Genomic DNA, 19,057 nt, shown 5'->3' on the forward strand with positions numbered 1-19,057 from the left:
GTACTATTATGAAGTTCCAAACAAGGGCAAGACAACAGTGAACATCATGAACAAACAACTTTGGAGAAGGGGGGATTACTACCATTTACTTCATATATGACCATTCCACATAAACAATATCACATAAAGCTATGAAATCTAATCACCAGATAAAGTTTAATAGCGTATTAAACTTGTCAAAAGCTAAAAATGACATTCTTAATCGTCACAGAATTAGCAGTTCCTCATTTACTGTCAATAAAATTGGTCAATTAGACTCAAAATGGCAAAAAGGAATAATTGTGTTTAAAAAGAGACTTGGTGAACAATGAATATTCTTATCTGATACAGTTTGAGATTAGATTTTTTCACAGTTTGCAAGGTCCCTTAGCCTTGAATTGATTAGAAGACTGAATAAGAATATGGAATCTATAAGAAAATTTACTAATTGCACAATTATAGCAAACGGAAATGTTGGGGCTCGTTTAAAAAAAAGTAAACATTATCACTTACATCAATGATTTCCTCCTTTTCATTCCAAACATTCGGTTCGACTGTGAATAGACCACGAGACCAATTACCAAAAATTATTCGCTTTAATACATATGAATTACTATGATGAATAAATATATTTTTACTGATAGTATTAATAGTGGTGTTAGAAGTAGTATGATGAGATGTATTTGAAGCTGAAACTGCTTGCATTTTATCTAATGTTGATGGAGCATATAATTCACCGGTAACACGATTACAACCATGTCCAGACCAATTAGATGAATGAAATTCTAACTGACAATATAATCCTAAAGAATGATTGGTGATGCGTAATGTGCCAGTCTGTAAGAATTCGAGAGAAAAAAAGACCAGAAAAGTGGAACAAAATAAAACGAAAGCGTAACGGTAGTTATAAAAAAATAATGATTTTTAATAGATTACCTCACGAATTGGTTTTTGTTAGACAATTATTGAAAACGTGGAAGCACTGTAAGGTTGTTTCGTTTTAATATAAGACTCCTCTGCAGTAAGCATCCACGAATTTATCAGATGTCGAACAATTGTGTGTTCACTAATAACTAATTTCGAGGATTAATTCCCGGAGTTCTTGTGAGAAGTCTTGATCAGTGATGTTTAACTATGTCAGGTATGAGACAGTTATCCACAAATGGTATTGGACGATGCCTGTGCGATATCACGAATTGATTGAAGTAAGAAGTACAAACTATTGGATCCAAGCTACTCAATGGTTTAAAGGTTAAGTGCTCGCCGCAAGATATGAGAATCTTCGGTCTTGTCCCCGGTGGGAACGTAGATGAGCGCTACTGAGTGTCTTACAAAGCCTGGAAAGCTTTACAGTAATTGACTACTTAAGATCATTTCGTGGTGTAAACTATAAAACTCAACAACCTCCACAAACTACCAATAGTAGTTATGATGACATTCATTTTTCTAAGGTACTAAGAGAAAACGGACTGTACAACATGCATGGCAACAATCTATAGTTCTCTGAAAAATTCTCCAGAAGCCATGGAAGAGTATCAGAAGTAGCTTCCAAATAAGAGTCCTTCTAAAGACTTTAAGAAACTCTAGAAAGCAACTCATTATACTCTTTCTAAATCTGATCATACAGTTGATAAAAATATCACCTTAATCCTAGTATCTTTTATCATATCTTTAATATCAAGGTCATCTACGATTCTACAAATGTTCTTTTTATTTGAGTTTTGACTAACGTTCAAAGTAAAGCTTCTTCCATACATTTGAACATGTGTTTTTATCAAGGATTCAAGTACTTAATAATTAATCTAGCAAGTCAATATCTTGAAATTTCAGTGTACAAAATGTATCAAGACGTAATATATATCGTAATTAGTCGGGAACTTTCCTGATAAACACTGATAAAGTATATTTAATACACAGTAAAAATGTGAAGATAACTTTTGTCACAAATTGTTAGTAGATGAAGAACTGTAGAGAATAAAATAGGGATGGGTAGTAGTTTCGTCTTATTTTAAGACTCCTTAGTAGTATCGACTCATATTAGACGAAATAGTTCCAAGAACATTCAATTCTTATGAGTTGAAATTTAATGGTTCACAGTCTTTAACTCAGTCCAAGAATTACTGGTAAGCTTCTGCTTTATTTCTGACTTAGTATATTACACGGGCTACAGATGTTTTGGGGATGTCCAGGAAATACATCATTTAGTTAACTACAGGACCACATCGGTTAACTGACCTTCTACATGGAAATTTTGTGTAAATAATTTACAATCTATTCAATATAAGTGTTGGAGTATTGAACTGAACTGAATCACGCAGAATCGCCAATGTCCGATTCTCTGAGTGGTACAGCTTATAGCGAAATTTAGTATATTAATGATTGATAAATTTATTCAGAAGTACATAATGGTTGTGCATATCACTGAGAATAGCTAACAGTTAAGTGGACTATTATTTATCGTAAAATAAAGCAATATATTCATATAGTGGGTTTGTGGAGATTGTTTAATCTTACATTTTAAATCACAGAACCACTAGATAGCTTTTTGTCATAGGGATAAGACGTCTCAGATGTGTATATCCACGACCTTACAGGGGATTAAACCAAAAACCTTCAGATCTCACGGCGAACGCTGAGTTGGCGCATATGACAGCAAGAAATAAATTCAATCAACTGTATAATCATCACATGAGAAGTGAGAATGAATTAAAATGAAATGTTAATCGAGTTCATTTTTTGGACAGTTACAATTCATAACTCAGTCTGTATGAAATATTGATAGAAATCAAAGTTTGTTAATATTGAATTAAATTGGTGATTACTCAACAGATATACGTAGTGGGAGAGGGGGGAGGTTGGCAGCAGTCATTATCTCTGGTTACCCAAACAAAATTAGACGAGGCGGGACTCGAACCTGGGACCTATTAGTTAAAAGTCAGCATATTTAATCACCACTCATTAATTGTTTCACATTTGAAGTGATGACATATGTTTATGTTACTTTCATTCTTGACGTAATGAGTATCATAGTTACTGTATTATATCATGAAATTAACAAGACTGTTCTAAATAGAAATTACTGTACACACACATAAGCAATAAACATGTCACAACAACAAGTAGACTTACATGTTCCACCCAAATTTTACCAGTCAATATATTATGTAATGTTAAATTGACATTTTGCCATGTATATGATTCATTAAAATGATATAATTGTAATGTAACTAATCCTTTCGGTTGAACGTCAACTGATTTACCCCAAAAACGTAATTTAAATTGTATAGTAGCACGTAAACTATAATTATCTGATTCAACATGAAAAGCTGTGACTGGTGGATGATGAGATACCTTGGGATGTGAATGAGGAGGAATATGGATGTAGATAATAACAAAGAAACGATGAGTGAATGTTCAGTATAAGAAAATTTGTAGTAATAGTCTGATTTTATAGTTTATACTGTTGGCTGACTTTAGCTAGAAGATCATTGAAAACTAGGAACTAATAGATAACTATTTCTTCTTAGTATGCAACTCCTCAGTAGTGCTCATTCACAGCTTTATTAGGGATCGAACCCATGAACTTCAGGTTTCACAAACAAAAACAGAATTCTAGTGAGTGGCTCTGACTAGTGAAGTTCAATCATGCCAGGTATGAAGCAATTATCTACCAATAACATTCAAAAGTGTTTAATTGAGATTAAACATGCAAACTATTAGATACCGACTCAATGGTCTAAAGTTTAAGTGCTCAACATGAGTTTTGAGGGTCATGGGTTCGATAACCAGGGAGTTCGTTGATGCACACTGCTGAGGAGTTTCATTTATCTATGATAAATGCATGGTGTCCTTACGTGCTCTAACAAAAAAGGAACTCTACAAACTTTATTCTGTAATAGTTAGGAATAACTCTATTATAATGGTTGGTATATTTTCCTTGTTAATAGTCCTTTGAAAAGAAAATGGTGAAGAGAAGGAAACGAGAGACAATTTCTCATCGGAATTCAAGTAGTAATTATATCACGTAATGACAAATGAAATTTACTGCTAAACCCCAACATCTTTTGACGAGGTTTCTTCACTGTAATCAAATAAACGATGAAGGGTAAGGCAATTATTATAATCATTATTACCTTATTTGAAATTAGAGAACTTTGCATAGCTGTTTTCTGCTGGTTTGAGACTAGTGACGTTATTAGCACAATAGTAGGCACATTCTCCATTTTGATCAATTAACTATTCACTAGACATAAATTCTTTTTGTATGAATCTATCATTAGTTAACAGATTACACTTTTGATAGGCATTTTATCTTGTCTGAAGGGAGAAAGAGTTTGTGACCAATTAAGAAAAGCGTAATGTAGGTCTGAACCAATTAGATTTTCGAAGGTTTATAGCCTTATCAAGCGAATCGTCATCTACAGAACGGAGAAGATTCAAAACTCAAGTGGATCCTTTTAGTGATGTTGAATTCCCTGAGATGGAGATAGTTTGGTGACATAGCTTTCGTTATGATTTTGCATAACATCAACAGCGCTTACTTCATGTAAAGTGAGCTTCTTAGTTAGTTTATGAAAATTATATCAATTTGTTCTAAAAATACAATGCATAACCTGTTATATAATGACTGAATGCTTATTGATCTTGCTACTAATTAGAGCACGTTTCCCGAATATCATCGTCACAGATAAAAACCAATAGGTATTCTTGTGTTGTGTACTTAGATCAATCTTAAAAGTAAGGCCACTTTTTATACTTCTTATCTTTTGTCCACTGTTCAGGGCTAAATTGTAGGAAATTTCTGAGGCGGATAGTGAGGGAGACTAGGAAATAGTTAGAAATTTAGTGTCACGGATTCAAGAACCAGACTTATTAAATTTTATAGTAAACATCAAAAGAAAGTAACACCAAAGTAACAAAAAGATCAACCAATCAATCAGTTAATCAAGGATAAAACATACTTGTTCTGCAACGAATACAAAATTCTTATAGTGTAATTCGTAAGTTTCACCTAACAATGGATTGAATGGTTTACCAATACGACCAGCATTCGATGACATACTAGATACAGCGAATGCGGATACAAGCTGTAAGAAAAAGAAATTAGACGTTTTCTAAATAATTCTCAATAAACTTTGAAGTCCTTAAAATCACACGACGTGAAGATTCAACATAACATTTACAAATGAATTGAAATTCATCCCCGTTACACACGCTAATGGTTATCTGGGCTCAAAAGTTAAGCTGCTTAAAACCGCCGTGTATATTAACGTTCCATTAATTACAAAGTCAGAGATGCTAAATTTTAACAGCTTTAATTGTTAGTGGTTGATAAGCGCCGTAAACACTTCAGGGTTGTTTTAAAATCGCTTAAACTCGACAGTATATTATACTATACCATATATACATAGACATGATGACAATTGATTGATCAATGAGTTGTGATTAATGTCATGTATGTGTCTAGCATGAAGTGCTGATTGAATTCTGTCGATAAGTCACTAGTCGGAGTGATTCACTTTAACGAATTCGATAATTTGATGTCGAGCGGTTGAACATAGTCAATAGGAAGTCCTGGACCCAGATGTCATGTTAATTGCAGCTTCTCATTAAGACATATCTGTAATCTTGAGGGGATTCCTGCTCCTTATTTAATTCGAATCCTTTTCACTCCGTTTCACCGTCAGATAAGTTACCACTAAGTTTTTCGTGTCATGACAAGTTTCAAACTGTGAATTTGGATTCGAGTCTTACAGGGAGCATCATTCCCCTCAAGATTACAGATATACCTTGCTGATAAATGCCAGTTAGCACGAAACCTAGGTCCAGGGTTTTCTGTCTACTGTCTTTAGTAACCTAACATGTAAGAGGTCGTTTTGTTGAGAATAATTTTCTTTTAACAAATATCGTTTATATAATCGTAAACTCTGAATCGTAATTCTTACATACCATACAACAGATATGAGTAAATTCAATGTTAGCTGATGTAATATTGAGACTAATTCATAAATTTTGTTATGTAACTAGTTCATTCACAACTGGATATCTTAACTAATTAAAAGTATTCTGGTATTTATTTTTTGTTTCTTTATTTCAAAATTTAATTGAACTTGGGTTCGATGGAAACCTGTTTAATTACCAGCTATTGAGGTTCTTTTAATACGAATACGAACAAGTTGAGAACTCGACAGCATGATCACTGACACATAACATTTCAACAAATATCTTTAATACGATAAAACTGAAGAAGACAGTTGAGAAGAAGCTTAGTGTTCTAGATGTCAACTTGATAACTAAGACTAGGTAAACTAAAATGTTCCTAGCTAAATTTTCCTTTGCAAGACTGGTGTTTTTCAGTAGTCGTCATTACGAAAGAATGGAAACTTCAGTACTTCCGTTCAAAGTACCGTTCAAGTAGGGAGTGGCACGGACGATCATAACAACGACAATAAGACTTATACAAAAGCAAAATATTACACCATACATTGACTATGTGCCCTCTACGTACAAAGATATAGAATTCGTTCAATAGTGACAACGACAATATAATTAATTTAGTTTTTAACGATTTGGATTATTCCTCCGTTTTACTGAAATCTGATTAATTTTTGTTACTACATGTAGATCCTGTACGGATTACCTTATTATAACTGCCACGACACAAGTCAACATAGAATAGATAAGATGTAACTATCAGGAGAAACCAAGACGCGAGTGTTATCTTATTCGGGATTCATTAACTGGACATACCTACATCATCCCAATGTTGACATTCACTCCGATAATCAAATGCAGTAACCTTCATTTCGAACGCTTAAACGCGTTATCCACCCAGCTAGAGTTCAGATAGTCACTGGTTCATACAATGGATGCGAATTTCAATTCATTCCTAAGAGTTACTTCAATCTTCCCGTTGTTGATGTCAAGTATTGCAGAATGTATTGTGTCATGATGGTTTTATCGAAGCGGTCCGCACATCAGGACATGTGGTAACCAAGACTGATCATATTTCAGTCAATAAATTAATAACAAGATAACCCAAACCATTACAAATTAAATTAGAATTGATACACGTTACATAAGGTAGTGGTTATATGGACTTAGTAACCAAGTGGATAACATATTGAGGTATCTGAAGTGAAAGGCTTCTGGGTTCGAACATCGATGTTAAAATCAACTCCAGAATGCAATTACATCCAGCTGATGAGTTCCAAATTAAAACGAAACGTAAGCCTTGGATTAATAATAAAACTATTCAAATAACTTAATGTCAGTCAGTGGTCTTGAATGCTGTTAGAGGTATGAGGGCAGTTATCACTTCCCGGTTGCCCACACCGTGAAAGGGTTCTTCTAGAGGTACCTGAAAAGGAAATTGGGTTAGAAGTGATCTTAATGACCTGAGAGTGTGACCGCAGTGCCCAAGAGACAACTGCTTGAGGTCGGTCACACACGACCATTTTGTGGGTAATTTTTGTGTTAGCTTCGTACTTGTTGGGACCTTACCGCCAGAGACGGATATCCATGGGATAAGGCGAGGTGTGCATTTTTAGGGTCGACCTTTTCTAACCCTCCCCTCCTTGTGGGAACGCAGCATTGTTGTCATGCTGGTTGTCTAAAGGAAACACCTTACTGCCATCACACCTCTGTACAGTCAGCAGTACGACTTCACCTTCGGATCTTGGGTTTGCTGCTTTCAGTCTTACCACTCTTCAAACGACCTGCCTGGCATGGTAGGACATTGGGGAACGATTGTTCCAGCCAGTACAGCTAGATTGGTTCATCACGATAGGTAAGCCCGACCACCACGTCAAGGTACCAGTAACGGTCGGATAACTTAATGTCAATCGAGAAAAGATTAAGCAACTATCAAGTATAAGAAAAAAACAGTTCAGAAATGTAAATGAACTTAAAGTAAAATTTGTATTCTTGACATCATTTATCAACCTAGAAACAATGGAATTCTCATATGAATAAATTTCTAAAAAACAAAAGTTACAAGGATGAAGGAGAGAAAAAACAACTGCAAAAAAGAAAAAAAGATTAGAAAGATCAGATAGTGATTGACAGTGTAGATTAACATTTGAAAAACATAATGATAATCATTAAATTCATAGTGAAACTATTAAACCATGAAAAATGTGTGTATAAGTGTGTGTGTGTGTGTGTTGGTGTATGTATTAAAACCAAGTTTTATAATTTAGGTTTATTTATGTTTTGTTTGATCTGTTTTTTTACAATCAAAATCATTATTCACTTTGTTAAAAGATGTAAAAAGGGAGAGAGAGGGGGAGAGGGTTGTTTTCAATTTTGTTATTTGTAAATAAGATAAATGATATTGAGCTATTGGTCATATGTGAAAGAATGACCAAGTAACCAATAACAGACTTTAAACAAAAAAAAAGAATAATATCGACTAATGAGAATAAACAGCTTATATATATATGTTGAGGTGACTGGAGAAGGTTATATACATTTAGCTATTAACTTGTACTATCCGAACTTAGTAGCTTAGTGTATAACAGAGTTGGGAGATTTTAAGTGTACAGTATTAGGTTTGAATCTCAGTAAGAACATCAGTATTGAGATGGAGATAAATCCAAGTAAAAAGAAAAGCATCACAATTAGGATGAAATGTAAGTTTTATATTAAACTGATAGCCATATATCAAATATTACTTAAACTTGTGATGTAATTTTGTTTCGAAGGAAAACATTAAGGTGGCAAAACACATTGGATCTGTAAGGATGGCTCGTTGGCGAACTCAAGGAAGCCTCAAGAAGCCCAGAAAGAGCCGAAGACATTCCATCCAATCACTGCTAGGGGAATATTCTAGAATGTCGACGTATAGCTTCCCCATTGGATAAGAATGATCCCCTATGTGCCTACTGGCTGTCCGAAATGATGATTTACTCTGAGGCAAAAACTATTAATACATGAGATTTCTGTACCATATTTTGACACTGTTTTGGGGAATAAAATTCATACTTACTAGTCTTCTGTCTTCTCTCTTGCGACGTTGCGGGTTCGATCGTTCAAGTAGTCTAGTAGTACGTGGCATAGTAAGAATCAAAGCTCTAGATATAACAGGATCAATCACATTCACGAATACAAATGCCCTGATATGGCCGAGAGTGGGGAGAGTTTGCCCTTCCTCTCGAAATGCTCTCCCATGGCCATGCGCATATAGCCTCTGACAGGGAGGTCCTACTCACTGCCTTCTCACACCACGGGTGTTGTTTACCAAATTGAGAGGACGAAAAGCGAATGTCCGGTGCTTTAACCGGGTTGGTGGACACGGAAAGTTCACCTAGGAGAGTTGGAAAACCCTGATTACAAACCAATGGTGCACATGAACTCCAGTATCCTGAAGGAACAAATGGCTTATGAACCAGTCGTTGGCCACCGGCTACCATGGAACTGCATCTCTTTACGATGCTCCACTGCCTTGTGGATCAGATCTTTAGGTCAAAGGCTCCGTCTGTGGCCCTCTAAGGAAACTACCTGCTTCGGTCTGGGTACCATCCGAGCAGTATTATAGCCCTCACACAAATCAAATAAGATTTGTGTGGCGCATATGTATCTAGTGCCCCTTTGTATCAATATTTATGCGTTTAAATAAATAAACTGTGTAAGATTATGTACACCCTATCAAGGCATGTAGTGGATTATGTTTTTAACAAGAAACCCATTATGCTAATTTAAATAATACAGAAAGATATTTCATTCTTAAATATCACATTATTACAACACAAATCTACACAAATGTGCATTATCGAATGGAACCATAAATGTAATTCTTACAAACACATGATTATTATTAATCTGTAGATTGATTGAAATCCCTATAAGAAATATCGAATTATGTTGTTTTCATGAATGATTGTAAAAATCTATGAATTAAAATTACAATCAATGAAGTATTGCCATGTTGTCCTCGTCTTGCAATACGGGGACCAGCTGGACTACTGTTTAATACTAGACAGTACTCAACCTTTGTTTCATATGCGTGTAAGACTTTTCGGGTTGGTGGAGAAGATTTGAAGCTCAGGTGGATGATTTTGATAGAGTTTTGTTCTCTGATCTGGATGGTTTGGTCATGGAGCTTTCATCGTCCTTCTGAACGACATCATCAGTACAAACTTCGGGTAGAAGTGAAGTGTTTGAATTTCTCTACATGTGGTTCACATCTTGTCCTGTGCACCTCGATGTTGATTGGTCCTTGTTGACCTTAAATCTGTCATCGTTTAATTTTTGTTTTGGTTCGGGTTTGAGCACTTATAACCTTGATACCGCTCAAACTTAAGACTATTAGTTCTAGCAGTGAGATCCTAACTACTACATTAACTAGGTTGATTGATATACAAGGGTTTGTATTTTAATCGATTCATGATAGTATGCAAGAAGGATTTGCAAACTAAAACGAGACTGTCGTATAATATTTCCTGACTTTTGATACTTCTTTATCTATAATTAATTCGCTAATGCAAACTGTAAATGAATCAATCTTCACAAAATACCCATATATTATATATGTAGATAGGTTGGTAAGAACGAAATCAAAATCACTTGAAAAGATTTGACAAAACACATTCATCATTTAACAACGTTGTGATCAGAGTGTACACTGTTTAAACAGCCTTGTTTTTTGTCTTGAAGAAAAAAACGAAAACTTTTAATATTTAGACTATACAGCACGCCAGTTGCCTATAAATCATACACATAGAAATGACTATATTTCTGTATTTTGTCTGGATAACATTTTCATTTTCTTTCTCATTGTGGTAATAGACAGTTACGAATTATTTACTTGTTTATTACGCATGTTACTTCTCGTGAAGCATAGGCCGACAACCAAGATTCTCTAACCTACTTATTGTGACGACACTCCGTATACCTATGTTAACTGTTGCTCTGGCTGTCAGAAGGGGAATCGGCCTCGTGATTGCCGAAGAATTTCGGCTATCACAGTGAAACGGCACTGGACAGTCGTTTCGTTCTATTATGGCACTCCTCAGCAGTGCGCATCCACGATCCCGCCTCGCGAGATTCCAACCCAGGATCTATCAGTCTTGTGCGCGAGCACTTAACCACTAGACCACTGAGCCGGCATCCGACGGTGTTAATGTCCAACTTCAACCAATCCACGACATTGAGCAACTATCCACCTTTGTCTTCAATGAGTTGGGGAGTCCCACAATAGGACGGAACGGCCGTTCAGTGCTTCCAGGTATTCCATGGTGGTCTAGCTTCAACTGAATCATGATTTCAACCATAAAATTACTAAAATCTCCACACAAAACCTCTTCTGAAAATGAAAATTCACTGAAAATCAATACAAGAAATTCACATTGAATTAATTATTGGAATGGAAATTACTTTACTTCAATTGGAAAATTTTAAAATGGATTTTTCATAAAAGATAGACGATGTATCTATGAATCTGTAGAGTATCCACTTTTCAAGGTATTCAATATATGTGTGCGATATCTAGCTGTTATTTTTTCATTCATTTAGTGAGTGAATGCTGGATTGAAAAGCATAAGTTTCTTTGAGGATCTCATTTCAAGCTTCCAATTACACTTTATTTGTATTTTAATATGCCAAGTTGAAATGCGCAACAGTGACGTGTTTTTACAGAAGGGCTTTACTTACTTACTTACGCCTGTTACCCTTTGTGGTGGAGCATAGGCCTCCCACCAGCATTCTCCATCCAACCCTGTCTTGGGCAATCCTTTCCAGTTCTTTCCAGTTAACATTCATCCTTTTCATATCTGCTTCTATTTTCCGGCATAATGTGTTCTTTGGCCTTCCTCATTTCCGCTTCCCTTCAGGATTCCAGGTTAGGGATTGCCTCATGATGCAGTTTGGTGATTTCCTTAATGTATGTCCTATCCACTTCCAACGTCTTTTCCTAATTTCCTCTCCAGTTGGAAGCTGGTTTGTCCTCTCCCATAAAACGCTGTTGCTGATTGTATCCGGCCAGTGAATGTTGAGTATTTTGCGTAGAAAACTGTTTATAAATACTTGTACCTTCTTGACAATGGATTTAGTAGTTCTCCACGTTTCAGCTCCGAACAGTAGGACTGTATTGATGTTCATATTGAAGATTATCACTTTGAAATAAGTTTACAGTTGTTTTGAGATCCATATGTTCTTCAATTGTAGAAATGCGCTCCTTGCTTTGTCAATTTTCGCCTTTACATCTGCATCAGATCCTGCTTGTTTATCAACGATGCTTCCCAGGTACGTGAATGTTTCTACATCTTCTAGAGTTTCTCCATCAATTGTGACTGGGTTGGTGTTCTCCGTATCGTATTTGAGAATCTTGCTTTTTCTTTAGTGTATATTGAGGACAGAACAGCTTTAGATGATTAAAATGAAGTCCTCAGTGAAAATTACACCTTTATATGTAATAATAACACACTCTCTCAGTGGAAAAGATGCTTGAAAATGCAAGATATTGGAGTTGTTCCATGTTGAAAAAAAGATAATACGTTACATTTTTGAGTTTAGTAGCCCTAACATTAAACTATAATTTCATATTTTGTGCATATGGGAAAACGAAACATTGCCTTTTCAATTAGGATTAATTCACACTTATATTTTATCTATCTTCATTGAGTATTTAACGATTTTTATCGACTAAAGCCTCATTTTTTGAAGTGGAAACGACATACGACTTCTGATTGGAAGTTTTGTGTTTGTGTCTATTGTTGAACAATGTGTATCGAAAAACTGAAAGCTTTTCACTTGAATATTACTGACCGGATTGTTTAAAGTAGGTGTATCATGTGATGTCGGAAAGGATTTCTCACTCCATCAATCTCGTTCAATTTTATTAGGACATAGTTTACTGTTTCTTAATCATATTGATCTAATGGCAGACTCTTCCATCAATACGGATTAAGTACATAACATTGAAAGAAATACCAGTTCCTTGAATGGCTCTAGGTCACGATGCAAGGACGTTCGGTACGGATTTCTTCAACTCAAGGTACGAAATATTGCTTTAGAATTACCCTAAGTTAATGTCTAGTCTCATCATAAAGGATTAATTAGTTGAGCGATTTAATCACTTTATATTATCTCGACAACTGCATTGACTTCTCTGAGTTGGTAGCTGGTAAATTGTTTATATGGGTAAAAAAACACCTATGTGACCTTATTAGATCGCACTATCTACAGCGTAAGCAAGATATCCGTTTATTTAATAAGAAAAGAGAGTATATTAAGAGACAGTTCACTCGAAAACGATCGCTGGCTGTTAAATAACTGATCGTGTATGGAATAACTAATAATAAGTAATACGAAAATTAGGGGTAGAATACTCATCAATTGTAGGTAGTTATGAACTACACTTTTATGGACGAATTGTCGACTGTTAAAACAAATGAAACGAGTGTCGATTGACAGATTGTATGACATGGTACGGTGTGGCTGAGTGATGGCCGCTCAAAGACTGGATTATTGACGTAGGCTCTTGAATGATTCAAGATCAAAGACAATAACACTAACAGAAAAATAAGTTTTCTTATGTAACAAAAGTAAATGCTTAGATGGAAATTATTAACAGAAAATAAACATGATAAATTATCATAAGCGATTGGATCAAGTCAGTTTGTAGGTCAATCATTCTTTGGTCAATTAAGACCTGACTTTTGGGGCTGACTCTCACTCACTATATTAGTGGTAACTAGGTGGACGAGATTGCAAACCTACATCGACCAAACTGGTTATAAAATTTGTTTCACCCATGTTGTAAATTTCATCAGTTGTTGCAACGTGCTGACTGCCACCCACACACATATTTACACATATCAATCCAATGAATAAATGAGAAAAAACACTTTTAGACAGAATAAAACTAACCTCCATACGTTTAATAGGATCTTTCTCTCCAACTGCTTTATCTAATAATTCGGAATATTCCATGTATTCAGCAATACGTTGTAGAAAACTTAACGGTTCATTCAGAATGATTGGCATAGTGATTTTAGATAATTCCTTGAGATAGGAAAGAAATATACAATCTATGGGTAATTGACAAACTAGTAAATTGAAAGGGGCAGTAAGGGATTTTTCATGCTAGAAACTATATACATCACCAAATGGCATTCACTAACAAATTACTTAACAGTATGGTACATCACTAGAAATTTATTTCATCCTATTCTGAGACTACTTAGCTATATGCACACCTACGACCACGCCAAGAATCAGACACAGGACTTACAGGTATCATGGAGGATGGTATTTCTAGACCGCTGGGTAGTCAGAGAGCAACATTCCATGTTCAGTCAATAGTTGCAATAGGGTTCAAAATAAACCTCTCAATAAAGAGAAGCATATACACAATAATAACTAGATTCCTAGAGCCCAACTGGAAAGCCATGACCAATGGTGCTCGATCATTTTGAGATAGCAACCTAATAATTTTATTGGATGACATTAGCGCAATATTGAGAGCTAATCGAAATTGTGTTAGAAACCCTCGATAATCCCTCATACAAGTTTTAGCATGCTGAAAAAAAAGCTGAAAGCACTTTTTCCAATCACCGCTCAATAGAAACTTCCAAGAGTGTCCTACAGAAACGATCTATTAGTTTTCCTGCCAGACCATTACTCGTTTTGTTAGTAGTTCCAGAGGCTACTAGAAAATCGGGGTCATAACACAAACCTAACACTACCCTTGTTTTCTGTGCTTAAATTAACTTTGAAAGTAAGGTTCCACCTCATAATTCCCGTCTCTTATCTCCTGTTTAAGGCTGAAATGCAGGAGACTTCTAAGCGGGGGGGTCTAGGAAACGGTCAGAAAATCAGTGTCAACGGTCCAAACAACAGATATATCCAGTTGTAAATGTGAGCTATTGGATGAAAAATCATTAATATAAAGGTTAAGCACACGCGTCCATTATTGGGAAGTTTCTGAGTGCATACTTTTAAAGAGTTTGTAATGACCTGCTTTTCTGGACGAGAACACGATTGGCATAATGGAAACAATTATTATTATAACCAATTGTACCAGTGATTGTTTTACTGTACTCGTTTTTGTTTAACTGTATCAAAATCACTTCTCGTTCCGCTATCCATCTTGTTCGTTCGAATGTTCTTACGCTCTGCTCTTCTTGACTGTAATCTTTGGTGGGTCTCGGTATTCATTCAATACCACGAGATCACCAATAAATATACTTTATCTGGACCAGTTACAGCCTTCTGATTTACGAGCTATCAAAGGAACCAAGTCGATTTCAGGCGCGTAATCTTACTGTAATGGTGATCATAGTCAAACGAGACTCGACGTCATCTACATCTGGTGAACCCGACGTGATACGAACACACTTCATACGAAGCAACTGTCATATACTTCTTGCTTGTTAAAACCAATAGGCGCAAACTAACTTGACATTATTGATTATTCAGTAATGATAATAGCAACAATTACTCAATCAAAACAAATGGAATTTCTTTCCACAAGGAAATCACCCAAGTTATTATGTGTAATCATCCATATAAATAGATGATATCATAATAGTGAACAATAATTGATACTATTACATAATCTTAATTTATTTTTATTCGTTGTTCGGATCAATATTTGTGAAAATCAATATCTACATAATTTACAAAGCTAAATGATCGAACAAATTTTTTTTTTGGAAAACAGAAAGTAGTAACTTTTACTTGGTTAGAGAAAAGATAAAATTAATCGATTTGTATTGATTATTTTTTTTTGAGCAGTGAATATGAGATGATTAATAGAAACAAAATTGTATACTAAACAGACGAGATTTTAGTTAGATGAGAGCAGAAATGAATGATCATTCATAAGTCGGTTTGCAGCTATCACTTAACTCTTAAGAATGGATGGAATGTGGTTAGCAATGAAATCTGAAAAGGGATTTTTTTCCTATTTTGGAGTCATTAACTGGATGTACACATGCATCCTAATGTCGATGTTCACACCGGAACTCGAATTCAATAATTTTCACTTCAAACGCCCTAACACGTTATCCCCTGACCTAAGGAGTCATGATAGCTATTAGCTAGTGCTTGAATCTTCCGATTGTTAGTACTAAAAACAGTAATTAATCAGTCTCTTTTGGCAATATCTTGAGCGGATTGTCTCGATCGAAGTTCAGTCCTTCATATCAACAACAGGAGGATTCAAACACTTACAAATAAATAATGGAATTATATTTTTTTTGTTATTTCTTCCCTATTGACCAAATTATCAAACTTTTAAAAAAATTGTCACTAGTCAGTAATTCCCCTGATTTATTTGTTATGTCAACTTTTTATCAATCAAATTTATTGGTAGAAATCTATTCTAAAGATAAAACTTTAAGAATGGTCATGTGTAATTATTAATAAAAGGTGGTATATGAAGAACAACCAATCAAACTCAAGGTCAACCAGAAAGGCCTCCTGGTTGTTTATAGAAAAAACAAAGATGTTGTCTTTTACTATAGCAACTAACATATGTACCGTAAAACTATAGTGTAGGAAATAGAACATCATCTTGTAATTTCTGAATAGTTAAAACAAACAAGTTTTTCTGTTAGGCTAATTCAACTAGTTTGTTTTATTGGCTCATATATGAACATTGTGCATCTAAGAAACGGAACGAGATTACGAGGGAATAATTCTGGTGAGTAGGAAAAACAATTTAGAGTGAAATTCTCTTGGATAATCACTGCCAAATGTGCCAGTCAATTAACATGATACAGTGTATTTATCCCATAAATATTACACAAATCTAACAGGTTAGCAGCTGAATAAAGACAACCCACTAAAGTTAAACAGTCAGTCAAAATCAATGTAGAATCTGGCACATATGTGCGTTGGGCGAAGTTGCCATACAATATTAGGATGGCAAAATGAATATAAAAAGATGAATAGCAAAGGGATTTATATAATGTAACAGTAATCCCGATAAGAAAAACTAAACATTGAGAATATGCTCATTTAGTATTGTTGTTTGAATCTTCAAATTGATGTTTAGGACTACAACTTGTCAGTGTCTTAAGCGAATTTAAACTTCACCCCATTGCACAAGCAAGTGGCTATCAGGACTCAGTAGCTGAGTGGATAGCGCGATGGCGTTTGGAGCAGACGGTAACGGGTTCAAGTATCAGGGCGAACATCAACTCTGAGATGTAGGTACATCCAGCTAACGAGTCCTAAATAGGATGAAACGCGCGTCCTGGATTCCACTTCTAGCCACTACCCATCTTTGCTTATTTAGAATATGGTTCGAAAAGGCAGAAAAAAAGAAGGTATATACGAAGAAATATTGCATCTTACAATCTAGAGGAAGCTGAATAGTGAAAGAATCCACGCCATTGTGAATGATTTTGAACCATGTCATCCAACATCTCCAACCACTAACTACGGATACTAAGAAAACCCTAACCAGGTAGTTTTGATTTGACCAAATTTAAACTGACGCTCAAAATAGTCAATGTTAAGTTACAATATGATTATATGTTTGTTAAATATTTTTAATACAAAGCCTATAAATTCAAAGACACTTTGAATTAACGGGAAACAATCATATTTAGTTCTAACAAAACTTATTAACCAATAAAATAATGAATAAAATTTAATTTTTATAGTGAATGGTTGCTCAAACTTCGTGGATTAGTTGAAGTTAGACATTAACACCGTTGGATGCCGGCTCAGTGGTCTGTCGCGAGACTGGTAGGTCCTGGGTTCGAATCTCGCGAGTGCGGAATCGTGGATGCGCACTGCTGAGGCGTCCCATAATAGGACGAAGCGGCCGTCCAGTGCTTCTAGGTTTTCCATTGTGGTCTAGCTTCAATTAACTGATGAGTTCAACCATGAAAATTTTTTTAACCTGATTCAAATTATAGTTAACAATGATAATAATAATAATAATAATAATAATAATAATAATAATAATGTGTTACAATTACCTTTCCAATACATTGTTTCACAAAAGCCCATACACTAAAATCAGTTTTAACCATTTTACAAGGAAGAGATTTCCTATAGAAAGAAAAATGCAATAATAATAATGATAATAATAATAATATAAATCATGAGAAACATTAAGGAGAAGAAAAGAAAACATGAATTTGGCACGGAAAATGTTAACACACAAAAGAAAACATGAACCCTTTGGTTTTTCTATCAGATTCAATTATGAGTTAATTAGTTAGAACAACACATGTAAATGAACGATATTGTTTTCAATTAGATCATCACCAGGCTTTACTCTAATATACATGAATATTTATACAAAAATGTTAGATCAATCAAGGCTATTTAAGTCAATAATCACAATGAAATAGAATACATCACTGAGCATAATAGGTAAAAGTACAAGTTGATTGTGGGAAGACAGGTGTACTGATTTACTTTACTTACGCCTGTTACCCCTCGTGGAGGAGTATAGACCACACACCAGCATTCTCCATCCAAATCTGTCCTGGGCAATCCTTTCCAGTTCACATTTATCCTTTTCATATCTGCTTCTATTTACCGGCATAGTGTGTTCTTTGGCCTTCCTCTTTTTCGCTTCCCTTCCTGATTTAGGGCTTGCCTCGTGATACAGCTTGGTGATCTCCTCGATGTGTATTCTATCCACTTCCAACGTCTTTTCCTAATTTCCTCTTCGGCTGGAAGCTGGTTTGTCCTCTCGCATAAAACCAGGAAGTACTAAACAGCTGTAATGGCCATCTATGAAAGATGACCGCGAAATATAATGAATTGATTGGAGTTGGACATGTGTACCAGTGGATTTCGGCTCAGTTATCTAAAGGCTACAAGTTTACAAGCGAGAACAAAAGTCCTGAGTTCAATTGGAATCATAGGTGTTCACTGATAAGGAGTTCTATATTAGGGAGAAACAACTGTTTAATGCTTGCTTCTTTTATAATGTTTGTCTAATTATGAACAATCCGTGATGTAAACTATTAAAAAAATTATTAAGAAAATGAGAGCTAGAGAATGAAAAATTAAAATGAGTCAGGATTTTCAGAAGGGGTTTGGTGGAGATTTTAATAATTTTATAGAGTTGAGATCATGAGTCAATTGAAGCTAGACCACCAAGGAA

At 35.1% G+C, this 19,057-nt stretch overlaps 1 protein-coding gene and 1 non-coding gene across 2 annotated transcripts in view; one reads left to right on the top strand and one right to left on the bottom strand.

Annotated features, from left to right (window-relative positions):
* The window catches only part of Smp_144850 (putative oxysterol-binding protein 1a), a gene marked incomplete at its 5' end in the record, with an annotated part of 29,402 nt that extends 11,433 nt beyond the window's left edge, over positions 1-17,969 (bottom strand). The window contains 5 exons of the mRNA XM_018798722.1: positions 493-816; positions 3,109-3,330; positions 4,941-5,066; positions 13,849-13,983; positions 17,916-17,969. Coding sequence (XP_018653635.1) covers positions 493-816; positions 3,109-3,330; positions 4,941-5,066; positions 13,849-13,983; positions 17,916-17,969 — 861 coding nt within the window. The remainder of the gene's footprint in view (positions 1-492; positions 817-3,108; positions 3,331-4,940; positions 5,067-13,848; positions 13,984-17,915) is intronic.
* On the top strand, positions 17,052-17,122 carry Smp_tRNA_02005_Pseudo_TTG.1.1. The gene has a single exon. It is a non-coding gene (tRNA).
* Positions 17,970-19,057: the final 1,088 nt, after the last annotated feature.

Source organism: Schistosoma mansoni, chromosome 7, assembly GCF_000237925.1.
Source record: "Schistosoma mansoni strain Puerto Rico chromosome 7, complete genome".
Lineage (NCBI taxonomy): Eukaryota > Metazoa > Platyhelminthes > Trematoda > Strigeidida > Schistosomatidae > Schistosoma > Schistosoma mansoni.